At 37.7% G+C, this 27,799-nt stretch overlaps 1 protein-coding gene across 1 annotated transcript in view; it reads left to right on the top strand.

The window, feature by feature from the left end:
* The first annotated feature begins 10,082 nt into the window (after nt 1-10,082).
* IL1RAPL1 (interleukin 1 receptor accessory protein like 1) overlaps nt 10,083-27,799 on the top strand; it is a 677,053-nt gene continuing 659,336 nt past the window's right edge. The window contains exons 1-2 of the mRNA XM_064574807.1: nt 10,083-10,170; nt 12,432-12,711. Coding sequence (XP_064430877.1) covers nt 10,083-10,170; nt 12,432-12,711 — 368 coding nt within the window. The remainder of the gene's footprint in view (nt 10,171-12,431; nt 12,712-27,799) is intronic.

Genomic DNA, 27,799 nt, shown 5'->3' on the forward strand with positions numbered 1-27,799 from the left:
TGTTACGCACTTCCTCATACCATTTTTAAACATGAAGAAAAGAAAAAGAAAGATTCAAAGACCATATGAGTCTTAAGCAGAATTTACTTCCATGCAAGGCAGGGATACTATGATCCAACACAGAGAAATGGGGTTTTCAGATGAACTGTTAGAAAATGGCATGGAAAAAAATTGACCACATATCTGTATGCAAGGAAAAACAATCCCTATGAAGACTATTTCCCAGGTCAAAGGCAAGTGTGGGCCTTAAAAATGGCAAAGCCAGAAAATTTCACAAGGAAAACTGATTTGTGAGTTTGCACAAGCCTTGGGGGCCAGTTCAAGGTTTGACCATTGTACTGGAGCTTGGCCTAGGTGATTGCCAAACCCCTAGTCCACCTGTTGACCCAGATAGACCCCACCTGTTGACACACCGCACACCATCCAGGTTTACCATCTAGCTGTTTTCCTGACCATTTATCTGAGAGGTGACTGCTTTCCAGGGCCCTGACTGCTCACTGTCTGCCATCCGTCACTCCTTCCAGGGCATGCAGCAGGCACAAGCACAAGCCTAAGGTGAAATGAGATTTCCTTTATCAACACTAGAACAACCCCACAAGGCAGTTTTTCAACATGGAGAAATGAAGGCCCTGAGAGTTTTGCTGACTTGCTTGACCTTGATGTGGCTGGGATTTGAACTTGGGTCTGGTTTGTCTAGAGATCATATATCACCATACATTACATAAATTTTCCAACTCTGTCTTCATTAACAGGCATGTCCATACAGAGAATGACAATTAATGTTTTTCATGGTGAATGAGTCATATGTAGATCCCAGAGCCCTTTCTGGTTAAATTATGTTCAGAAGAACTTCATTGTTTTGTTTTCTCTCTTTATGTGGAGTATATCCCTCTCTTTTCTTTATCAGCCAGTTTGATTATCCAGAAAAGCTCATCCACTAATCAGCCTGGATTCAAATATGTACTGAGTCCCCATACAATTCATGCTCTTCCTGGAGTCTCAAAATGCAACATTATTTGGAAATAGATCTTCGCAGATGTAATTAGTTAAGATAAGGTCATACTGGAGAAGGGTGACCCCTAAATAAAGTATCATTAGTGTCATAAAAAGAAGAGAAGAGACACACAGACACCGAGAGAATGTTGTGTGAAGACAAAGGAAATGTTGGGAGTCCCAGGAAACTCTAAGGATCACCTTCTGTCACCAGAAGCTAGGAGAAGGACATGGAACAGATTCTCCCTGCTGACACCTTCATTTTTAACTTCTAGCCTTCAGAGCTGTGAAAGCATATATTTCTGTTATTTAAGCTCCTCAGTTTGTGGTACCTTCTTATAGCAGTGTGAGGAAAGCAGTACGCAATGTTTAATGTACATGGTGACGATGATTTAAGGTAGACTTCAGTGTGGCCATGTGAATGTGTGGGGCGCCAGCCACGGAAGAGTGACACTGCCAGAAGGAGACAAGAAAATATCCAGAGGGGGTCCTCTAGTGACAAAAACAGTAATGGTGCTGCATATTGAGTAGCTCTCTTCCTACTTTTTACCTTGAGTCCGGGAAAAGATGATGACTCTTTGTCTCTTCCAGATGTGGAAAGGCCCTGAAGGATCTGGCCACTCTCTTTGCCACTCCCTTCCTCCATATATCCCAGCCTTCCCACTCTTCTGTAAACATATCTGATGCATTCCAATCTCAGGACCTTGGTTTTGAATCCTGATGTCCCACACAATTGCCCAGCTGACTCTCTGCTCAGATGTTAGCTCCTCAAAAAGCCCTTCTCTGGCCGCTGTATTATCTTGAGCACCATGGACACTCTGGCCTCTTGCTATGCTTTATTTTTGCTTCTGGACACATGATATTGCTATGGTTCTTGTTTTTCTTCTCTGAGAGAGCTGGAACTTTGTTTTGTTCACTACTCTACCCCCAGCACCTAGAGTGTTCCCTCTCCTACAGTGTGTGCTAAATAAATGAATGAATGATGTAACCTGAGGCACAAAGAGATTAACTGTCACTTTCCCAAGGCCTCACTGAATTCAAGATTGATTTCTTTCTGACTCTATCAGATGAGGTAGCTCAGAAATAAGTCCAAAGGTCTGGAAGAAGTCCAACATGACATAATAATGTAAAATTGAATTGATTTATGGAAGCAATAGGACCTAAAAGCACTACACTTGCAGATGTATATATGCTTGTGCTTCCTTTGGGGTACATGGCTGGTTAGGAAGGGCTCCTATTTTAGTTCAAGAGCCATTCAGGGTACATTATGGGTCCCTGTTGATCACAGAGTAATGAACTTATAAGCAGAGATGTTCAGTGAATATTTACCATGAGTTATAGAGGGTTCCCTGCTAGCCAGAAGCACAGAACTCCTTAAACCCATATGAGAATGCAAGGAGAGGGAATCAAGAGTTAGTGTTGCTGACTCCTCTTTAGAAGCCAGGAGTCTATTTGTCCTTCTTTTCTTTCTGAAAATATAAAACCCTTACTTTCTTTTGCCCTGAACAAGGGATTTATTTTATCCCACCAGGAAAAATATACAGATATATTAGATCATCAAAGAAAAATTTGTGTGCGGCAAAGACCAAGGCCAGATTGCTATTCCAACCCAAAGATGTGCTGTTTGGGCTTGGCTTTGATGTTCCTCTCCAAAAAGGATAAAAATCCTATCAGTAGTTGCTCTAGATTCTAGAGCCCTGGGAATATGGTAGCATTTCTGGTGACCCCATGGCAAATGAACTGTTGGTTCTGAGCAGCTGTCGACACTGAAAACTGACTTTAAGCATGCTTTACATAAACCCCATGTTGTTCACAGAGATGGCTTCTCTCCCTTTATTGGATGATATGGGCAAATACTGGGTCATTGTCATTATTTGTTTGCTTTTGGGTCACAGGCAGTAACTCTAGAGTCGCTCTTGACATTATCCGGTAAAGGAAAAGATAACAGCACTTACGAAAGGGTAAATACAAAATACTGCTGTGGTTTGTAATGGACCAGGGGTTGTCATAGGTGAGAAGAGAGGGATTAGGAGCTTGAGGGGCTGCTATGGCTGAGCTAAAAGGGGTCCCAAGTCAGCCAACATATCCCTTTACCATGCCTCAGGAAGCTTCACTGCCTTATTTTGCCTTTATGGCAGGTACAGACTCAACTGCTTTCCTCAACTGTGGAAAGCTTACCTGTAGGGTGGAGCCAAAGGAAGTGGAAAAGCTTGTGTTAACACAGTCTTTTGGAGGGGGGTGGGAGGATGGGTTAGCCTGGTGATGGGTATTAAAGAGGACACGTTCTGCATGGAGCACTGGGTGTTATACGCAAACAATGAATCATGGAACACTGCATCAAAAACTAATGATGTAATGTATGGTGATTAACATAACATAATAATAAATAAATAAATAAATAAAATCTAAAGGAAACAAACAAACAAAAGACAATAATGAAGGGGTGCCTGGGTGGCACAGTTGCTTAAGCTTCCGTCTCTTGGTTTCAGCTCAGGTCCTGATCTCAGGTCCTTATCTCAGGGTCTTGATCTCAGGGTTGCGAGATCGAGCCCTGTATTGGGCTCTGCTCAGCACATGGTCTGCTTGAGATTCTCTCTCTCCCTCTCCCTTTGCTGCTTTTTCTCTCTCTCTCTCTCTAAAATAAATAAATAAAACAATCTTTTTTTTAAAAAAAAGATAATACCAAAATGAATGGATTGAATTATAACGTTAAGTAAAAAGATTTTGAAATAGAGCAAAAAGGTATGATAAATGCAGTCAGAGATTTAGGGTGATAAATGGTGGCTGTGACAATTTTCACACTCACTTATCAGATGAGTGATACTTATACTGATGCTCTGTTTTTGTAATTTGAGACAAAAAGTATGTAAACTATACCTGGTGCTCAGTTAAAGGAACAGTGCATAAAGTCAATAAACTCTTAGCTTATGCAGTGAAATAGGCTCTGATATAGATGGCTATTGTAAAAGGAGGCTATGAAAGAATTTTTGAAATCTATTTAAAATTTAGTATAAACCTTATAAATGTATTATTTGATCCAGTAATTGCACTTCTGGGATTCTTTCTTGAGGAAACAATACTTTTTTTTTTTTTTCTTTTTGGAGTGCAAAGTTGTGGAACATTGTATATAAAGTTGTTTTATCATAGAATTACTTAGGGGGCGCCTGGGTGGCTCAGTTGGTTAAGCGACTGCCTTCGGCTCAGGTCATGATCCCAGGGTCCTGGGATCGAGTCCCACATCGGGCTCCCGGCTCAGCGGGAGGCCTGCTTCTCCCTCTCCCACTCCCCCTGCTTGTGTTCCTGCTCTTGCTGTCTCTGTCTCTGTCAAATAAATAAATAAAATCTTTTTAAAAAAAAAAAAAGAATTACTTAGAACAGTCAAACCTAGGGCGCCTGGGTGGCTCAGTTGGTTAAGCGACTGCCTTCAGCTCAGGTCATGATCCTGGAGTCCCGGGATCGAGTCCCGCATTGGGCTCCCTGCTCAGCGGGGAGTCTGCTTCTCCCGCTGACCCTCCCCCCTCTCATGTGCTTTCTCTCATTCTCTCTCTCTCAAATAAATAAATGAAATCTTTAAAAAAAGAACAGTCAAACCTAGGGGAAAGACTTAAAGTCAAGTAACAGCAGAAGAATTAAGTAAATTATAATGTAGTGTTATTATAGAATACTATGCAATTATTATAAAATATTCAATAAAAATCATGATATAAAATTTTATATGTCATCTCACTGGGAAAAGAAATTGAGTAAACAAAAGGACAGATTATGAATGAAATGTTATTCTCTTTTTACTCTTATAGTTTCCCTTTTTTCTTTTTAATCATTAGAAAACAAATACTTGGGGGCGCCTGGGTGGCTCAGTCATTAAGCGTCTGCCTTCGGCTCAGGTCATGATCGCAGGGTCCTGGGATCGAGCCCCTCATCGGGCTCCCTGCTCCGCAGGAAGCCTGCTTCTCCCTCTCCCACTCCCTCTGCTTGTGTTCCCTCTCTCGCTGTGTCTCTCTCTGTCAAATAAATAAATAAAATCTTTAAAAAAAAAAAAAAGAAAGAAAACAAATACTTGAAAGAAACTAAATCCTCACCAAGTACATGCTATACAGTGCATGGGTTTTGGTGTATCAGGAATACCTGCCAGAATTTGGAGGCTAAGATATGATGGAGGGTTAAGTCCACTAACAGTATCTTACTTTCCTTGGTACCAGCTGTCCCCTGATGAAAAGGGAACCATATCTCAGAAGAAATTTGGTAACAACTGACCAAGGTCTGCACCCACCTGAAAATGACCTACATTGAGAGGGAGATACATGATAACTTCCAGGCTTCAGGCTTTGCTAGACAAAGGGTATTCTAGAAATTGGATTTCTGATCATTGGCAGAATCTCTTGAGTAATATCAATTCTTACCACCCACATAAATCTCTTCAAAGTATTTGAAAGAGCTCTTCCTCAGTTGTTACATTGTATGTATATTTTAAGGGCCCAAATCTGGAAACATTCCACCCCAGAAAAACATAACCCAGAAAGGAGACATGAGGACAAATTGTTGTATAAACCAATGCATGCTATAAAGGTTAGCTTGCATTGTGTTTTGCTCCTGTCATTGAGGCTGATAATTTGGGTGCATCTCTGCCAGCATTGCCAGTTTTCACTTAGGAAGTCCATATTTGGCAAAGATAGCAGCCCGTGCAGATAAAGTACAGCATTTGCCTAATTAAAATCTAGCCTCAGCCTTTTTGTTCGGTGCCTGTGATAGCTCATGTGCATGGCCTACACTTGCCTTGAATCAGTTCATGTCTCACATTTGGGTTTTTCCAAGCACACTAGGGCTAGAAACAAATGATGCCGATGTGACAGTATATAGATTTTAGGTCTGTCTGTGAGTCTTTTTTAAAAGAAAATTCATTACATTTTTATAGCCTAAAATTTTTAAATGAAGAGATTATAAAAACATTTCAAAGATCCCACCCCTTGACAGAAATGATGTAGATTTTTTTTGTTGATTGGGAGAGGTATTTCAGTCTATGACAAAAGATACGAGTTGCTGAGTGCACTGACATTATTCCTCTCCCTGACTGCTTGTATTCAGTCACGTACTCCTGCCAATTTTACCTCCTAAATCTTTCTCAGATCTACTCCATTTCTCCTTCTTTACTACCACTGCCCAACTTCAGCCCTTCAATAACATCACTCTCCTGGCTAAAACCTTGTATCTCTACCTAAAAATACAGCCAGCATGGTGCATCTAAAACTATTAGACTGGTCCCAACACACTGCTGGTTAAAACTCTTTATATGTCCCCCATTGCCTTCACAATGAAGCCAAACATTTGTTTACATCTCATAAAAGTACCTCCACAATTTGTCTTTGCTTACTTCTTTGCCCTCATTTCTTGCTATTTTCTGCTTTAAACTTGTTTTTATATCACAAAGCCTGCAGAATTCTGCTACTTGCTATTTCTTTGTCTTTGCTTTTGTGTTCACTTCCAAAGTCAATAACTGCCTATTCTTTGTATGGCTAGCTTCTTAACTTCTGAGAGGCATCTCAAATGTTTTCCCTTCATGGAACATGTTCCTGGAGCCCTCTGCATTTCCTAATCAGTACATTTCCAAAGTGTGATTTTAATTTGTCAGTCTCTCCTATTAGCCTGTGAGCTCCTTGAAAACAAGGGCTCTGTCTGTCTTGGTCTCCAGCCCCTAGGGCAGAAACTAGGATGAAGGTAGTTCTCATTATATGAAGATATAACTGTGTTAGATCAGCTTTCCTAGAATAGAGCCCAAACAGGGTTTTTGATGCACAAAATTGATCGAGGGCTCTTCAGGAAAATCCTAAAAGGGAGGGAGGGAGGGAAGCAGAATAGGAAAGGGGAAAGAGCTGAGGGAAGAGGTCACAGGTAAACTGTAGACTTGGCCTGGTCCACACACACAGGAGCTCTGGCGCATAAAGTGCCCTATTGGGATGTCTCTACCTGATGCAAAGGAGCAGCCTTTTGTACACTCACATAAGTCTGTTATTGGCAGTGGGCACACCCAAGGGGATGTAAATTTCCCAACAGGATGGCTCTTGTCATTCAAGGGTAATTTTTTTTTTTTTAAGATTTTATTTATTTATTTGCGAGAGAGAGAATGAGAGACAGAGAGCATGAGAGGGAGGAGGGTCAGAGGGAGAAGCAGACTCCCTGCCGAGCAGGGAGCCCGATGTGGGACTCGATCCCGGGACTCCAGGATCATGACCTGAGCCGAAGGCAGTCGCTTAACCAACTGAGCCACCCAGGCGCCCCCAAGGGTAATTTTTAACGGAAGGAGACAACTGTGAGCTGTTAGCCTGAAGTACTCAAAGTAGCCGGAGAATGGATACATTAGCTTAGTAAAGGGGATCTGGTTGGGACATCTGTTACATTATCATAGATATCTTTATCATTTATAATTATTACAATGTACCTACCCAAATAGATACTTTAAGAGTAATAGAATTTGCCTTTTTATAAGTAAAGTCTTATATTTTCATATTAGAACGTAGTATGTGTAAGGTCAACACGTGGTTAGATTTTTTTTTTTTTAGGAACACAGCCTTCAAGATTGTTACCATGGAAATATTAGTAATAGTGACTTAATTAAAAATCCTCTCCCTAATCTCATTTGAATATATTTACATTATGTAGCCTATGTAGCCTTTGTTCATGAAGTGCTAATCAGTATGAACTCCTTGTAAAGGAACTTGTTCTGAATCTTAATTCCATCACTGCCTTCATCTAAGTTCCCAAAACATTATGGGTGGCAACAAAAGTGAATGAATATGGTTCTTCCTACTCCTGCCCTCCTTTATGACTTTATGGATTCATAACGTCCCATGGACTGTGAGGGACTATGTACTGCAGAGGGGCCACTGGACTAGAGCATTTCCATGGAAGCCTCTCATCAAGGAAGGAGAACTCTAATAGTAAAGTTTTGGGAGAGGCTTATAGAAGGATGTATTATTCTGAAAGACAGAAAAACAGATTAAATACTATTGGCCTACCCAATTACCTGATGATAGTTTTAATAATAATAAATAATAATAATAATAATAATAATAATAATAATAATGGTGGCTTACATAATGGAATTAACATTGTCTAGAAATGTACTTTTGGAATGATTGTTTCCAAATGAGCAGAGCTTGTGTGCTGAAGTAAGGAAAAACTAAACATATCAGTAGGGATTCCAGTCATCAAGATTTGGGTTTTAAGTTATCACATTTTCTTTTAAGATTTGAGATGTCCTGCTACATAAGATTTAAAAAAATGCTTTGTGACTATATAAGAAAAATGTGTACATAAGGAGATGCATACTAAAGTATTGGAGGATGAAATGTCATTATGTCTCTAACTTATTTTCAAATGGTTTAGGAAAAAACACAGTAAGACAGAGTCTGTGTGTAAATGAGGCAAAATGTTAAAGGTAAAAAAAATCACTCTTCACTTACTTCATTTATTAAAATGCTTTAATTATTGAAGAAAGACATAAGCTCATCATTTATTTAAATGTGTTTATCCAAGTAACTTGAAAATATCTTGGATTACTTTAATATTATTTGACATCCTTCCCAAAAATGTATTAAAACATGTTCCTGATTTTATAGTTAATTTTTGAACATCATACATTAAGTTCAATGGTAGTAGAACTTCCTAAGCCGTAGATCCTACATCTGTTTCCATATTAAAATGAACATAAGGTGTCTCTGACATCCAAGGTGCTGTTATATCTTCATTTTACCTCTGGCTTTTCCTTGTCTTATGATTCTGTTTGAAACTTTTTCTTGATTGTTAGTTAAGTAATGAATAGCTTTATTTTTTTTTAAGATTTTTTTTTTTTTTGAGTATTTTCTACACCCAACATGGGGCTTGTACTCACAACCTTGAGATCAAGAGTCATGAGCTCGACTGACTGAGCCAGCCAGGTGTCCCAAAGACTTCTTTTTTTTTTTTTTTAAGATTTTATTTTTAAATAATCTCCACATCCAACATGGGGCTCGAACTCACAACCCCAAGATCAAAAGTTGCATGCTCTACCAACTGAGCCAGCTAGGTACCCCTGAATAACTTTAATTTTCAGAATGTTTATGGTTTTCTTTCAACTTTTTTCTGAGTAAGCATATTCTAAAAGTATATATTAATACTCTTTCCCCAGTGCAACTCTCCCTCTGTTCTCTTGATCTAATTTGTTACTAACTTTTTAGAATTTTCTTGACTAAATATTTTTGGTTTTCGCTTTAAGCATTTTGCTTTATCTTACAAATCTTCTGGGAGTTTGAATAATTTTATCTCCCTGTTTATACTGCTACCTTGAAGGGGTTTCAGCCTTTTTCACTGGCAAAGATGTCTTCTATGACAGATGGCCTCAGTTACAATAACTTGATTCTAGAATTGTATTATAATTCATATAGTGGTAAAACAAGATGATTTCATGCTTATCACCAGAATTATAACTATTTAAAATAAAATCCCGCCTAGGATTTATTTCATGCAGTGGGATAAATGTACAAAATAATGTTGATAAATATCACATATATTCATAAAACCTTGATATCTCTGTGTACAATTCTGTCATCCCATTTAGTGTGTGTGTCAGCTCTGCCACAGTCATTGAGAGGAATCATGGCAATAACTTCAACATTGATGTCCACCAAGCTTCTAGTGCATTTACTCTACACATTACCAAAATACAACTCTTTGATAGGAATTTTAGACCAAAATTTGGTAATTGAAATTAACTAAATTAAAGAGTGTTGTGAAACTGAAAATACCTTAATTAGGAAACAAAATATCATGTTGGTAGGGAGAATGAATTCTAGGGCCAGACACAGCTGGGTGGGAATCCTGGCACTGGTGTTGAGTTTCTTCAAATGTAAAATTTAGTTATTAACTTACTTACTCATTCGTTCATTCATTCATTCCAGTACTGTGTGTTGAGTTAGTAGGCAGAGTTCCAGACACTGAGGCTAAAGAAGTGAGTTAGAAGGACAAATTCCCTGACCTTAAGGGGCTTCCATTCTACAGGGGAGTCAAAGCAAACAGAAAGTGGGTACATAATGTAACATCAGATAATAATAAGTCCTATGAAAAATATTGAAGCAGAATCTGGAATAAGGGATCAGGATAAGAAGCAGGTGTTTCAGACAGGGCAGTTACAAAAGACTTCTTCAAGTAGGTGATATTTAGAGGAATGGAGGGAGGAAGCCACGCAGTTGGTGAGAAAGCTTCCATGTTGGGGTGCCTGGGTGGCTCAGTTGGTTAAGTGTCCGATTCTTGGTTTCTGCTCAGGTTGGAATCTCCGGGTCATGAGATCGAGCCCTGCATCGGGCTCCACACTCAGCACAGAGTCTGCTTGGGATTCTCTCCCTCTCCCTCTGCCCCTCCCCCTGCTCAAACACTCTCTCTTTCTCTCTAAAATAAAAAATAAATAAAATCTTAAAAAAAAAAGAAAAAAAGAAAGTTTCCATGTAGAGAGAATAGTTAGTTCAAAAGCCTTAATGGATATTTTTGTGAAGAGTAAATGAAAATCTGTAAACTCAGCCATAGTTAAGTGCTCATTAGATGTTAGATATTATTTTAAGATAAGAAATGTAGATAATTCTATAGGTCATGTGTCTTCTTTGCTCTAGTAATGCACATCTTCCTTCTCATCTTGATTATTTTCCTTCTCTTGAATCGTATATTATTCATCTAAGCAAGAAATACACCATTTCTCTATGATAATGATAATGGGGATACACCTGTTTTGTGGGGACCTGTTGTTTTGTGTGCGTGTGTGATTAAAAAAAATGGTGTCAAGATGCCATTTGGAAGGTGGTGTTTCCAGGACACCCAGAAAACCCAACCAGCCCCCACCCCCATCAGCCACATTTTCCACCATGGTTTCTATTTCAAACTTCCATTGATGCTTCCAGCAGAGCAAAGTGACTGTCTGCCTCTGTCTCTGGCTGTGAAACCATTACCAGAGGTTGACCTACTTTTGTTGTATTTCTTTTTGCCTTATTTGACTGTAAAATATTTATTTTTGATTTTGTCATTGAGTGTCCAATCAGATAAACCACACACCAATTTGAAGAAGGAAAGTTTATATAAAGAAGTATTAAATGTAACAGAGCATTGGAGTGATAAAGAATTGGCTAGTAAGAAAGAAAGATGTATTAGTCTTCTCAATCTGCCATAACATATCACCATAACCTGGAAGGCTTACACACAGAAATTTATTTCTCATGGTTCTGGAGGCTGAGATGTCTAAGACCAAGGTGCTAACTGATTTGATTTCTACTGAGAGCCCTCTTTCTGGCTTATAGATGGCTGCCTTCCACTGTGTGCCCACATGGCCTCTTCCCTGTGAGCCCCATCCCATGGAGGAAGGGAGGGAGGGAAGAAGGGAGAAAGAGACAGAGGGAGAGAGAAGCTTTCTGGTGTCCTTTATAAAAGCACTAATCCCTTTAGGAGGGCCCTGCCCTCAGGACCTCATCTAAACATACCTATCTCCCAAAGACCCCACCTCCAAATACAATCACATTGGAGTTAAGCCGTAAACATGTGAATTTTAGGACGTAAACATTCAGTCCATAGCAAAAGAGAGCCCTAAAGACTAGAAGAATTGCTCTCATTTTATAAAACCCTATGGCCGAGGGAGCATCCAAGGGAAAGCACCCTCCATCCTCCCACCTCCAGAACTGAGATCCAAACCTCACTAGCAAAGTACATGGCTTACTGAACAGTAGACATCACTGAGGTGCCACAATGGCAGAATGTGTTGGAAATCTGCACTCTGGAACTTGACAGAGATTCACCTTCTGAGGTGCCTGGGAAAGCTCTTCATGGGAAGGTGCCTTGCCTGAAGCTCTGATAAAAAGTCTCCAAGCTTCTCTCTACTGTGCACATAGAAGCTGTATCCTGGAGAAGCAGGTGTCAGGTGCTGGAGAAGTCTCACTCATGGCAAGAACCTTCCAAGGAAGCTTGCTGGAATCAGGGAGAAAAACCCTTTCCTCCTTCACTGTCTCTCCAAAACCCTCTACTAACAAAGAGGGTACCAGCTAGCAAAAGAGAAATATTTCAAAGGCCCAGCTAGCAAAAGAGAAATATTTCAAAGGCCCAGATCCATTGTCAAAAAACAAGCAAAAAAAAAATGTGGATTTAGAGTAAAAGGCAATAAACCAATAACCAATCAATTGCACTGACATAAACTAGAATAAACAGCAGCAGAAGCAAACTAAGTGATGAATATATTGTTTATTAGCAGGATAAACTACTTCTCAGTGCCCTTCTGAGTTTTATCCATTGCTGCATCCTCTATGCCTAGAGTAGAATGTGGCTCAGTACAGATGCCCAATAAATATTTGTTGAATGAGTAAATGAATGAATGAACTCATTGGTTCACTTCTTTCTCTAATGTTTTCTTTCTCTCTCTCTTTTGTTCACTATAGCTGATGGATGCACAGATTGGTCTGTCGATATCAAGAAATACCAAGTTTTGGTGGGAGAGCCTGTTCGAATCAAATGTGCACTCTTTTATGGTTATATCAGAGCAAATTACTCCCTGGCCCAAAGTGCTGGACTCAGTTTGATGTGGTACAAAAGCTCTGGTCCTGGAGACTTTGAAGAGCCAATAGCCTTTGATGGAAGTAGAATGAGCAAGGAAGAAGACTCAATTTGGTTTCGGCCAACGCTACTGCAGGACAGTGGTCTTTACGCCTGTGTCATCAGGTATTCTTTTAATTCTATTACTGCTGAATCAATTAAATCATATGCTGCTTTCTTATACTTAAATTTTGCTGCTATTCCTTTCACCTAAAGGTTTTGTCTCAATATTTGTCTGTGTTGCTGTTTTCTAAAATTTAGAACCTAAATCATAAAAAGATGGGATTGGAATTTATATTGAGACATTATTTCTGGCTTATGGAGAAAAGAGATACCATCTGGGTATCTACTTATGTTGCCAGAAATTACTAAAGACTATGAAATAAAATTTATAGAGGAGGTGAAATGTTGCAAATAAATTGTAAGCAAAGACTTGCAGAAAGGATGCATAGTTTATCACTAAATGGGTTGTAACATTTTGTTATTGCCCTTCACAGACAAATAGAGCACAGATACCTCCGGTTCACACACATCTGTAAAGATGATTTAGGTAAACGTGTGTATGTGCTCTAGAAGACAAAGGCAGCATTGCCATGTTAGGGAAAAAGGCTGTGTTCCAGATCATTTTGTTAACTAAAAGTGCTGGGTCAATAGAGAAATTTTCCTGGGCCCCTCGGGCCAAAGAAAAATTGTTAACAAAGGCTGTGCCTTTATCCACAAAGAAACTCATCACACATCCATACATCTTTGTCTGCTTGTAGAAGAGACATATGTAGTTTGCTTAATGATAATGCACTGAAACAGTATTCATGTAACACATTTGCAGTTAAAAAATCTCAGTTTAAGTATTTGGCCCTTCATGGATTGTGAATCACACCCTGCATGAATGATTGTGGATGTCATTAGACTATGAGAGCATTGGCAAAGCAGGGTGCAGGCATATAGAGGGTGTGCTTAAATCTTTGTCTTTCGGTTTATTAAGAGAAATTAAGCCAGATCTAATGTAATAGATTCTCAATTTGGAGGAGGTCTCAGTGTCTTTTTCAAATCAAAATTGGACTTTCACTTCTGAAACTCTGATCTGCAGTTCTCACTCCACTGTTTGAGGATCATGCCTCCCCCTCACTTTCCCCTACAAGAGTTACCTTTATGCTGAGTCATGGCCACAGGTGCGTTAGGACATTAAAATCGGTCAGAGCCACATTAAGAGTTAAACTTAACTCTTAACCACATAGGAATTGTTAACATTAACAACATACAGGTTAAAGTTAATTTTGGAAAATATAAATGAATGCAAATAAAATTGTCTTGGGAAAAATGTCTGATGCACTACAAAAGGACAAATGAATCATTCCTTTGGCAACTCTTATTCTTTCCCTTACGGTGTACCTACCAGTCCTTTTATGGTCAAACATATCTCTTATTAGAAGTAGAAATTTTGTAACGACATTGATAAATAATTGCCAAACTAGTACAGTTAAAGAGTATTCTTTGGACTGGCTTTCCTCACTTAATTAATAGTGATTTGATTTAATTTCACTGTTTCTTTTTTTAAAAAAATCATTATTTCTGATTGTTCATGCATGTAGAGGTGATTCTTCAAGATAGGCAAATGTGTGTCCTCATTTATCTGAGATTAGAATTGAGCTGGATGTCCATATTCTAACACTTCATTTCATTATTTATTGCTGATGAGAAAATAATGATGCGTTCACATTAGTAATCTGAATTTCTAAAGCACTGAAGTTGCAGTTCTTTGATGTGTTTAAATACACACTGTGACCCAATGCTCTGAGAAATTACATTCACATGTCCCTAAATTTATAGTTGAAGTAATGAATGAAAGGTTGAAAAGTTGCAAAAACAGTGACATTTGCCATATGTTCATATGGCTACGTTTTAATGGAAGGTGCACCTTAAAGTTTTGTATGTGTCAAGCAATATTCTAGAGAAAGCAGTAAATTGCAGAAAAAGATAGTCTTCTTACTGGAATTAAAATATTCCGATTGATTTGAAGGTAGTGTTGATATGGCTTCCTTTTTCAATTTGGAAAGTAGTACTCAAAATCATTATAAATGAGCAGTTAAAATAGCATTGCTTGGTGTTGGCGTGAGGGGAGCTCAAGGCTGTTTTTTGAGTCGCTGATATATTGGCACATTGTTAGCTCTCAGACCAGAAAACCGTCACCATTAGTTTTTAAATAATTCACTTGCAAAGAACTTTAGATGTCTGAAAATGTTAGCATGTACTCATATGTTCTAGTCTTTCTGGTTCTTTATCAATGAAAAGGTTTAACAGTAAGGCTTTCCATGTACAACTAATTTGCATTTATATCTGTATATGTACAATTAAATGGTATAAATAATGGGAACATCTCAAGATTACTATCAGCTTAACAAACAAGAGCTTTCCTACTAATGGGGCGCCTGGGTGGCTCAGTCATTTAAGCATCTGCCTTCGGCTCAGGTCATGATCCCAGGGTCCTGGGATCGAGCCCCGCATCAGGCTCCCTGCTCCGCGGGAAGCCTGCTTCTCCCTCTCCCACTCCCTCTGCTTGTGTTCCCTCTCTCGCTGTGTCTCTCTCTGTCAAATAAATAAATAAAATCTTAAAAAAATATATCTTTCCTACTCCCTTCTCTTGGTATCTATTCGGGACACGATAATACGACATAATTCTTTGCTGCATGCTACCTGGCTGTTTACTCAATTTTCTCCTTCCAACATTTTTTTAAATTTTTACATGAAAAAGTAAATGAAGGAGAGCTATACAACAATTTCCTCTCTTTTCCTTTGGAGTAGGTTTATCTTATAAAAAACTAAAATTTTCTTGTAGTCTTAACCCTCAATTTTTAACCCCCCTCTTCAATTATGCCCTATCAGCAGTTTCATATGCAGGGCTAGCCAGTGCACATTTAAGTATTTTAATGTCTCCCCATATAGTAACGTACTAAGTTGTTTGGCAGCATATTTTTTTACTAAAATTTTTATTTTGGGGGCGCTTGGGTGGCTCTGTTGGTTAAGAATCCGACTCTTGATTTTGGTTCAGGTCATGATTTCAGGGTCATGAGATGGAGCCTGCTCAGTGTGGAGCCTGCTTAAGATCCTCTCTCTCCCTTTCCCTCTGCCTCTCTCTGCCCCCCACCCCATGCTTTCTCTTTCTAGATAGATAGATAGATAGATAGATAGATAGATAGATAGATAGATAAAAATAAAATGAAATTTTTATTTTTGAGGTAATTGTAGATTCATATTCAGTTGCAAGGCATATATAAAGAGATCCTATGAATCCATTATCTGGTTTCCCTCGATGGTAACATTTTCCACAACTGTCGTACAATCTCATGATCAAAGTCTTGACATTGAAACAGTCAAGATACAGAACATTGCCATCACCTCAATGATCCCTCTTGTTGTCCCTTCTACCTTTTTTCTCATCTAAACCCAAACCCTGACAACCAATAATCTTTTTTCCATATCTATTTTTTAATTAAAAATGTTATTAAATGGAATGATACATTATATAACTTCTGGAATTGGATTGCTCACTCAGCATAATTCCTTTAAAATCTCTCCAAGTTGTTGCATGTATCTATAATTTGTTGCTGTTTATTGCTGAGTAGTGTTACATGGCATGGACATTACCATGGTGTTGATTCACTCATTGAAAGACATCTGGGTTGTTTCCAGTTGTTGGCTATTGAAAAGAAAGCTTCTATGGACATTCGTGTACATGTTTTTGTGAACATAAGTTTTCACTTTTCTGGGAAAAATGCACAAGATGAATTTGGGTTGTATGGTAGTTGCATGTATAGTCATATAAGAAACTGCCAAACTATTTTCCAGAGTAGCTGTACTATTTATGAGTGATCCAGTTTCTCCACAGCCTTGCAGCATTTGGTATTGTCATTATTTTTTATCATCACCATCAGTGTATCCTGATATCTCTCTGTGGTTTTAATTTGTATTTCCCTAATGGCTAGGTATTTGACACTTTTCATGTGCTAATTTGCCATCTCTCTCTCCTCTTCAGTGAAATGTCTGTTAGGTCTTTTGCTGTTTGTTAATTGAATGATTTGTGTTCTTACTGTGAAGTTTTGAGAATTCTTCATGTATTCTAGATAATAGTACTTTTTTGGATATGTAGTTTCCAAATACCTTCTGTCAATCTGTAGTTTATCTTTTCATCCTCTTAACAATATCTTTTGCAGTGAAGTTCATTTCATTATTTTTTTATTTATGGATCATACTTGTGGTATGAAGTATAAGAACTCTTTGTCTAGCCCTAGATCCTAAAAATTTTGTTTTTTTTTTAAACTAACTTTTCTGTCAACAGTTGTATTGTTTTACATTTGTTTGTGATCCATTTTCAGTTAATATTTGTGTAAAGTGTAAAGTTTATTTAGGTCAAGGTTTACCTTTCAGATAGATGTCCAGTTGCTCCAGCACCATTTGTTGAAAAAGCTACGCTTCCTCCATGGACTTGCCTTTTCACATTTATTCAAAATCAGTTGGGTATGTTTGTGTGGTTATATTTTTGGATTCTCTATTCTCCTTTGGTCTGTGTGTCTAGCCCTGTGCCAATACTGCTGTGTTTGGTTAGTATAGGTATAAAGTAGGACCAAATATCAATTAGAATGACTCCTCCCACTTCATACTTGTCTTCCAGATTTTTTTAGCTACTGTAGTGCCTGTTCCTTTTAAAGTAAATTTTAGCATAAGATTGTCTGTGTCTACAAAAAACTTTACTGGAATATTGATAGGAATTACATTAAACCTATAAACCAATTGGAGGAAAATTGTTATCTTTACTATGTTGAATCTCCTAATCTATGAATGCAGCAGATCTCTCCATTTATTTAGGATTTCTTTCTTTGATTTCTTCATCAGCATTTTGTAGCTTTCAGCTACAAATTGTGTACACATTTTGTTAAATTTATACCTCAGTATTTCATTTTCTTTGGTGTGTTTGTGATAGTATCTTTTTAATTTCATTTTCAACATGTACATTGTTAGTGCTGTTAGAAATGTGATTGATTTTTGTGTAATTCCTTTCTGAAAACATATTTTTTCAAATGACATACCTGTAATAAGTTCTATCTAGTAGCTAGTTCCTTTGCCCAAGTCCTAATGTTCTCTTTAGAGACTAAATAACTCTTCCTTTTCATTGAAAGTACATATTAAGCATCTATCATAAGGTACTTAGAGAAATCCATTTATTTAGTCATCCCCATAACACACATCTCTTGATCATGAACTAATATGCTAATGCTAGGATTACAAAGATTAAAAAAATGTTTTTACCCACAAGTAGATTACATAAGAGAAAATAAGCATGCATTAGTTACAGATACTGTGATCATAGTGTAGAATATAGTCAAGTTCCACCAAGATGGAGTAGCCCCTTTCCTCCCAGGCTTCCATCTTACAACTAAAAAGGCTGGAACTAACACAGCAAACAAGCATAGGAAGTCTGTGAAAGGTGGAAAGAAGGATTATCTAGAGACCTCAGGACTTGAAGAAATGACATGACCACAGTGTTCCACTTGACCCCCCAGATGATGTTGGCAGGGCCTAGTAAGGAGCTAATCTTCCATCCTCTGCCTGGCAGAAACAGGCAGCAATAATATGATCCTCCCTGCTGGAGCAGGGTCAGTACACCTGAGTGAGGGACTGATCTTTTATCCTTCGCCCCGTGGAACTAGGCTAGAATTACATTTCACTGCAGGAGTAGTGTCAGTGGGGTCCAGTGGCAACCTGAGCTTCCACCCCCACCCAGGAGCAATGCGATTCTGTGAGGCACTGTGAGGCAGGGCTGGTCACTGCTAGGCTTCATCGCTCTTTCCTGGTATTAGTGGGGTTCAATGGGAAGCAAAGCTTCTACCCTAAACAAGGCAGAATGAGGTGGTGGGAAGTAGGCTTCGTTGGTATCCATTTTCCCACGGTCCCTTCCCTGGTGTCAGGGATGTGAGCTCACTCCCTGACTGGAGGCAGCAAGGCTATGTGGGTCAACAGCACACTTTCACCAGGAAGGTGTCAGCCGTGCTCAGGAGGCCTCTGAACATACATAAGCACCTGGCCCTCATCTTACATTTCAACAGGATTGCACACTTAAAAAAAAAAAAAAAGATTAAATAGTATCCAAATTTTCATAATATCTAAAATGTGTAGGCTATAATCAAAAAACCCTCACTGGTCATGAGTCATGAAAATTGCAACATGAATGAGAAAAGAAAACAGATACCAACATGGAGATGAATCAGTTGTTGGAATTATCCAACAAGGATTTTAAAGCAACCATCATAAGAATACTTCAGCAAGTCACTAAAAAATCTCTTCAAACAGATGAAAAAAAAGTTGAAAATTTCAACAAAGAAATATAAAGAAAAACAAATGGGAGTTGTGGAACTGAAAATTTTAATAATGAAATACTCATTGGAAGGGTTTAATAGAGTAGAGATGATGAAAGGCAGGTTAACTTTATTACTGTATTAAAACTTCACTTGCAAGGGCCACAGAACTTACAAATGCCAGATCCTCTGGGTCTTTCTTGGTTGTCTTAACACCGATCTTTACCACTTCTACCCCTAGTTCTCTGATAGATAGCTATGTAAATTTCCTTAGGATCCTCTTCCTTTGAATTTTTCTTGAATGCTAGTGTTTACCAGAATTTTGTCTACAACTTCTTCCCTTTATCCTTCTACATCAGTAGTTCTCAACTTCAGCTGCATATTGGAATTAACTGAGGAGCTTTTGAAAACTATCAATTTCTGTGTATTACTCCAGATCAGTGAAATCCAGGTATCAGATGATTCTCTTGTATAGCCAGCTTGAGAATCATAGCCCCGATCTTATTTATTCAATATTTTCACTTACAGCCTATTTATTGATGACTCAAAAAGTAATTCCAAAAGTTTTCACAAGCACTAGAAAGTATACTTTCAATTTCCTAATAGTCCTCTCTTCCTGTTTGTCCACAAGACACATTGAATTCAACAATGTACCCAAATTTATTTCAATATCTACTTCAACCAACCTACCTCCTCTTCAAGGTGCTTCCTTCTTTTTTTAGTAAATAACATCACCATCCTCCCAGTAGCTCTAGGTAGAAAGTTAATACTTATCCTTGTTTTCTTCATCTTCCTGACCTTGCCTTAATTGCTTACCAAGGCCTCTCTAGTCTACCTTAGAAAAGTCTTTTGAATTTATTTTTATGCACACCAATTTCTACTCTTTCAATGAATGCAGTGAGCTTTAAGTGGTTTCCCTGCCCCTAGTTTTTTCCTATTTTACTTACCACTCCACACTGCTGCAGAATGTCTACAGTGGAGATATTTCATTTCTCTACTTAAAAGTCTTTGATGGGCCCTATTACCCAGCAAAACAAAGTCCAAAGACTTTGTTTGGTATACACATCCCTTAACAATCAAGTTTCAACCTTTCATTCCAGACTTGTCTTGGGTGTTTTTTTCCGTAGGCACCTTGTGCTATATTGTCACCACGCTGTTTGCTGTTTGCAGATGAAAGTATGAATTTTCTTTACTTTTTCACTCTTTGTTTTTCATCTGAAATTTCACTTTTTTACTGCCTATCTGAATAATATTATTATTAATTATATTAATATAAAATATGTATTATTTTTTGAAGAAGTTGCAGTGTATGTTTACCATTTTTTTACCTTTCCCAATTACTCCAGAGACCATTGCTTCAGTTACCTATTGGGGAGCAGGGTACACTCCAAAACTAAGTGGCTTAAAACAGCAACCATTTTATTTGTGCATGATTCTGCAATGTGGCCTGGACCATACTGGATGGATGGTTCTTCTGCTGATTTTGCCCATAGTCACTTGAGGCTAGAATGAACTAGAATGGAAGGTTGCCTGAACCTGTCTCTGCATGAATTTTCAGGGCCTCCATTTCTTCAAATGATCTTTCCTGCTTTCCCACCATCAGGATAGCTAGACTTTTCATTTGGTGACTCAGAAGGTATAACCACTTATCAAGCATCTGCTTACATCATGCTTACTAATATCCCTCTCACCAGCTCTAGAGCTCACATGGGAGGAGACTTTATGAGTGCTTGAATACCATGAGGTATGTGTTTTATTGGTGGGACCACCAAAATAACAGTCTAGCAGTCTCCCTTTTGTCCCCCTTTATATATGCAAAGTATACTCACCCCATTTCTAAGACCCTCAGAGTCTTGTTATGGCCTCAGGGTTAGGCTACAAGCCTAGGATGTCATTATCTAAATCAATTTTGGGTGTGAAAGAGATTCTTCATTCTTAGTTCCCTGAGCGCAATGCTCTGGTGGCTCCTCCTGATCTGAAGCTCTGTGAGCTACAGAGACATCTTATCTAACCCTCACAGACCGAACATACAAGGGTCACACAGGGATAAAATAACCAAATAGTCCCATTAGAAATGGAGGCAGGGGGATGGGAGTCACTGGCCCATAGCAGTTCTCAAATCCAGCTGGGCCCGTGTTACCAGTTTTTTGATTAGGGCCCAGTTCTGCTTATTGAGAGAGGTTCTCTGTGGCTCTTGGGTTCATGTTCTTCTTTTTCATAGAGAGTAAAGGGCCCAGAGACCTCTTTCGATTTGAGTTTTATCTGTCTCTATTATTTTATTTTTTTCTTTTAAGATTTAATTTAAATTCAAGTTAGTTAACATATGGTATAGTATCTGTCTCTCTCTCTTTTTTTTTTTTTTTTTTTTTAGGTGGGGAGGGACAGAGGGAAAGGAAGAGAGAGAATCTCAAGCAGGCTCCATGCCTAGCACAGAGCCCGATGCAGAGCTCCATCCCATGACCCTGAGATCATGACCTGAGCCAAAATCAAGAGTTGGATGCTTAACCAATTGAGCCACCCAGGCACACCATATCTGTCTCTTTTAGTATAAGCTAGTATGGTTCCTTAAAATGCTATGAGCTTTTTACATATTAAATTGTAATCCACTCCATTAAGCAGAAACTACACCTACGCATATCTTTAAGACAAAGGGCTTTCTACTTTGGTGTTCTATTCACAGTTCTGAAAGACAGTGCACCAAAGATTTGTAGACACCCCTTTGCCTAGCTAGTCTTGGGGTATGTGTCATAGACCTTCTCAGCTACCTTCTCTTGATGATAGAGAACACATTGTATGCCAAACTTACTATCACTGATATGTTTTCCCCCTAAGAATCAGTTTGAAACAGTATTTGTCACAGAGAAGGCACTCAGGAAAAGTTACTGAATGAAAAAATTCCTGTTATTAAAATTAGGGGTTAGTGTTGTTAGAATACTTTGTGGAAAATACTGCTATAGCCAAAATCACACCATTTTCTGATTTCTACGGTTTTTCATGAGAGAATTAAAGAATTCTATTTTTTGTCACATTTCTTATCTGAAATTAACACAAATTATCAACTGCTTATCCTACATCATGATTTTTGGTATTCCAAATATACCCTCCCTTTCACCAGGTAAAAGTAATAATATGTTAGGCCTGCAAGACCCACAACAACTATTATAAGTATAAATAATTTAAGTCATTAATTTTAATCTGTATGAAAGAATATAATTTTAATTCTTCTTATTATTTTATGTGATTGTTGCTTAAAAATCAAGTCATTCTTGGATTACAGGATAAATAATGTCATCATTTTAGAAAGTCCTAAACATTTACATCCCAAGGATCTTTATAATTTGTTCAGGACAATCAAAGTCTATATAAATGTTTTATATACCCAGAAATTTTAATGATCATATGTATATGTGTTCCAAGGACCTAAAGTAGTTTTACAATCTTGGTTTCCTAATTGTTAAACTACTCTCTTAATTGAAACCAGAATATACCCTTGAGAATATCAGCTGTAACTTATAGGTTATAAAAAAGGCAATTAAATCTACATAAGTTAGTTCTTTTAAAAAAAATCCACATACAATTGAAAGTCCTTAAAATAAGGTTTCATTTCTGGATAAAGAATCTCTTATGGATGATGAATTGAAATTGTGGAACTGTACATCAGACACTTTCTCTATTCTTTTTGTGGGAACGTGTGTTTCTTGGAATAACAGGCTTCAAAGAGATTTTCCAGTTATATAATTCTAATAATGCTTAGAGAGATCGTGTTGAAGTGGTGGATCAACATAGAACCAATACTACGTGTGGCCTTTTTTGCATGTTAAAGACATGAAAGTGTACCCTAAAGGATCAAAATATTTTTGAATGGGGCAATGATTAGCCAGATTGCTCTTTCTGAGTGCTTGCTTTTCAGAAACAACAAACACACTTTATGGAGGTAAAAGCCAAGAGCTGTGTGGATTGCCTATTCACTTTACAGATTTTTTTTTTTTTTTTTTTTTACTAAGAAGATGAAATAATTTCTTCTGGAGTGATAATGGGGTGGTTTCTTAGATCCCTGGATTAAGAAAAGCTTTGCCTTATCTTTCCAAGTCCTGTACAAGAGAAAGCTTTGAGAACTCTTTGAAATCAGTGGTGTTGGTATCATTTTCAGGGAAGACAGAGGCTTATAAATTCTCTCAAAAAAGTATCAAATTAATATGAAATAAATAGGGCAGTGAAAAAAGATACATTTGTAAAATAATTAGGTATATACAGTTGAATTTTGAGTTCTTACGTATTTTTTTTTATTTTTTTCCGTTTTAGTTAAAATTGATCACTATATGAGCCCTTTTCAGTCATGGATATAACATGCACATTTATCATATTTTACAAACATTACTGATAGTCCATGATATAGCATAATTGGTGATTATCATGAGGAAATTTTTAAATTGCAAACACTATAGGCCAGGCACGCAGGTCACTGATAGTCCAGAAAGACTTTATTGGTGGTTATGGTTTTATACTGTGATTATTATTTTTTATTTGTAAAAACTATTCTCCAAAGAAAAGCTAACTACTAATGGTGCACTAAGTAAAGATAAAGTGAATAGACCTAATAAAGTGATAGCAACTGATCAACAAAGTTTAGGATAAGAGAAAAAGTTGAGGGACGCCTGGGTGACTCAGTTGGTTAAGCGTCTGCCTTCAGCTCAGGTCATGATCCCAGGGTCCTGGGATCGAGACCCGCATCGGGCTCCCTGCTCCGCAGGGAGCCTGCTTCTCCCTCTGCCTCTGTCTCTCTCTCTCTCTGTCTCTCATGAATAAATAAATAAAATCTTTAAAAAGAAAAAGTTGAATATGAAGCCAAGATTATCCAAGGCTTTTTCTAAGTCTAATCTTGTGTATGGTTCCCAAGTAAAAAACATGAACAATAATCTCAATGAATAAAGACAATAAAGGACTGATTGTTCTTAGAAGAGCTCATTAGGGCCTGTGATTTGAGCAATACTTTGAAAAATAACCACATGACTAGGGAAAGTGTAAGGGAGAAAGTTTTCTTTGTTAGGAGTGTCTCATGAGGACTAGTACAAGAGAAATTAAATAATGACCGAGAACAGGGGTTGGCACACTTTTTCTGTAAAGGGCCATATGATAAAAAATGCAGGCTTTGCTGGCCGTATAGTGTTTTTTGCAAATACTCAGCTCTGCTGTAGCAAGCCAGAGCCATAGACAATACATAAACAAAGGGGTGTGGCTGCGTTCCAATAAAACTTTATTTGCAGAAACAGGTGATAGGATGGGATTGGCCTGCAGCCATAGTTTGCTGACCCCTGTTCTAGAAAATGCCAGATAAACTGCAAATTGTTAAGGCAACAATAGAAACTGCTGCTGTTATTAACAAAGAAAAAAGGCATAGTCTGTTTCTGACAGAATAAGTAGATACATTTTGTTGGAAAATGGGGTTTTGTATATGATGGTGTGAAGGATGAGTGTAAAGAATGTAAAACAGATGCTAAGACTTAAATGGCAGGCAAGTGTCAAGCAGGAATGGAAAGCCAAAGCATTTCTCTGGAATTATCTTGCAGCAACTGTATAAATGTTTAGAGAAATTGAAACATGGAATACAGACAAGGAAATTTTACAATAATTGAGGCATCAAGTGATGGGGACTCAGGTTACAGTACTTTTTTTTTTTAAGATTTTATTTATTTGACATAGAGAGACACAGCGAGAGAGGGAACACAAGCAGGGGGAGTGGGAGAGGTAGAAGCAGGCTTCCCGCTGAGCAGGGAGCCCGATGCGGGGCTCCATCCCAGGACCCTGGGATCATGACCTGAGCTGAAGGCAGACACTTAATGACTGAGCCACCCAGGCGCCCCTCAGGTTAGAGTATTAATGGTAGGGATAACAAGGAAAGAAAAAGATTCAAGATCACTTTTGTAAGTTAAAATTACATCATAGATAATGCTTGATAGGATGTTGAGAGACTAATTGGATGTTGTTATGGGAAACAAATAAAAGGAAAAGAGATAGCAAGAAGCACATCTTCATGTTTTTCCAGTACAAACCTAAACTTTTTCATCAGATACTCAGGGTCTTGAAAATAAAATTGCCTTGGCTTTAAGCCATTGCACTAGTAAACCCATTAACATAATTACAACATCATTGCTTCCCCACATGCATTTGAATAAATAAGGGAAAAGGTTTAGGGTACTTTTTAGGTTCTCTCTTGGTCCACCTGTTAGTCTGTTTTTAAAAACTTAACTGAATTCCATGATTTACTCAATGTATTTTCCTGTACACAATTATCTTCTGTTTTATTTATTTATTTATTTATTTATTTATTTATTTATTTATTTATTTATATATTTTTTCAAGATTTTATTTATTTATTTGACAGAGAGAGAGACAGTGAGAGAGGGAACACAAGCAGGGGGAGTGGGAAAGGGAGAAGCAGGCTTCCCGCGGAGCAGGGAGCCCGATGCGGGGCTCGATGCCAGGACCCCGGATCATGACCCGAGCCGAAAGCAGACGCTTAACGACTGAGCCACCCAGGCGCCCCTATCTTCTGTTTTTAAATTGACATAAAATTGATAGATAACATTATATTAATTTCACGTGTACAACATAGTTATTATATCTTTGTATACAGTACAAAGTGGGCACCACAATAAGTCTACTTACCATTGACCTCCTTCTCCCATTTCAACCATTTCTCTAACCTTTTCCCCTCTGATAACCATCAATCTCTTCTCTGTATATATGAGTTTTGTTTTGTTTATTTCATAGATTCCACATATAAATGAAGTCATAAGGCATTTGTCTTTTCCTGTCTGATTTATTTCACTTAACAATACCCTCAAGGTCCATCCATGTTGTTACAAATGGTAAGATTACCTTTTTATGGCTGAGTACTATTCCGTTTTATATAAATAACACATACTCTATCCATTCATCCACAACTTTGGTTGTTTCTTTATCTTGGCTATGGTGAATAATGCTGCAATCAACCTAGGGGTCCATATGTCTTTTCAAATTAGTGGTTTTTGATTTTTTGGATAAATACCCAGAAGTGGAATTGCTGAATCATATGGTAGTTCTACTTTTAGTTTTTTGAGGAACCTCCATATTATTTAGTGGCTACACCAGTTTACATTCCCACCAACAGTACATGAGCCTTCCCTTTTCTCCACATCTTCTCCAACACTTATTATTTCTTATCTTTAGGGGGATAATAGCCATTCTAACAGGTGTGAGGTATCTCAGACCCATGAGCACTGAATATCTTTCCATTTGTGTCTTCTTCGATTTCTCTCATTAGTGTCTTCTAGTTTTCAATGTACAGGTCTTTTACCTCCTTGGTTAAATTTATTTCTTTATATCTTATTCTTTTTGATGCACTTGTAATGGTTTTCTTAATTTTGCTTTCTGATAATTGGTTTTTAGTGTACAGAAATGCAATGGATTTCCGTATATTGATTTTGTACCTGCAGCTTTGCTGAATTCATTTATCAGTTCTAACTGCTTTTTTGTATACTCTTTAGGGTTTTCTATATATAGTGTCATGTCATTTGCAAGTAGGACTATTTCACTTCTTTTCAGTTTGGATGCCTTTTTTTCTTCACTAATTCCTTTGGTTAGGACTCCCAATATTATGTTGAATATCAGTGGCTACAGTTGGCATTCTTGTCTTATTCCTGACCTTAGAGGAAAAACTTTAAACTGTTCACATTTGAGTATGATGTAGCTGTGGGTTTGTCATATATGACCTTTATTATGTTTAGGTATGTGTCTTCTTCACCCACTTTGATGGAAGTTTTATAATAAATGGATGTTGAGTTTGGTCATATATTTTTTCTGCATCTATTGAGATGATCATATATTTTTATCCTTTATTTTGTTAATGTGGTATATCACATTGATTGATTTGAGGGTGTTGAACCATCCTTGCATCCCTACAATAAATCTCACTTGATCATCCTGTATGCTTTTTTAATGCATTGTTGAATTGGGTTTGTTAATGTTTTGTTGAGGATTTTTGCATGTACATTCATCAAGGATATTGGTGTATAATTTTCTATTTTTATGGTGTCCTTCTCTGGTTTGGTATCAGGGCAATGCTGGTCTCTCAAAATGAGTTTGGAAGTGTTCCTCCTCTTCAATTTTTTGGAAGAATTTGAGGATAGATATTAAATCTTCCTTGAATGTTTGGTAGAATTCACCAGTAAAGGGGTCTAGTCCTGGACTTTTGTTTGTTGGGAGGTTTTTGATTACTGATTCAACTCCTTACTAGTAATTGATCTGTTCAGATTTTCTATTTCTTCATGATTTAGTTTTGGAACATTGTAAATTTTTATGAATTTATCCATTTCTTCTTGATTGTCCAATTTGTTGATGTATAAATGATCATAGTAATTTTTTATGATGATTTGTGTTTCTTTGGTATTAGTTTTAACTCCTCTTTCATTTCCAATTTGTTTGAGGCCTCTTTTTTTTCTTGGTGAGTTGAAAGAATTTTCAAATTTTGTTGTTGTTGTTGTTTTTAAGATTTTTATTTATTTATTTGACAGAGAGAGACACAGTGAGAGAGGGAACACAAGCAGAGGGAGTGGGAGAGGGAGAAGCAGGCCTCCTGCGGAACAGGGAGCCCGATGAGGGGCTCCATCCCAGGACGCTGGGATCATGACCTGAGCCAAAGGCAGACACTTAATGACTGAGCCACCCAGGTGCCCCGAAAGAATTTTCAATTTTGTTTATCTTTTCAAAGAACCACCTCTTAGTTTAACTGATGTTTTCTATTGTCTTTTTAGTCTCCATTTCATTTATTTCCACTTTGATCTTTATTATTTCCTTCCTTGTACTAACTTTGGATTTCATTTGTTCTT

This window comes from Mirounga angustirostris, unplaced genomic scaffold (genome assembly GCF_029215605.1).
Source record: "Mirounga angustirostris isolate CCGP_5_RB_7025 unplaced genomic scaffold, mMirAng1.0.hap1 SCAF_11, whole genome shotgun sequence".
NCBI classification, from domain to species: domain Eukaryota; kingdom Metazoa; phylum Chordata; class Mammalia; order Carnivora; family Phocidae; genus Mirounga; species Mirounga angustirostris.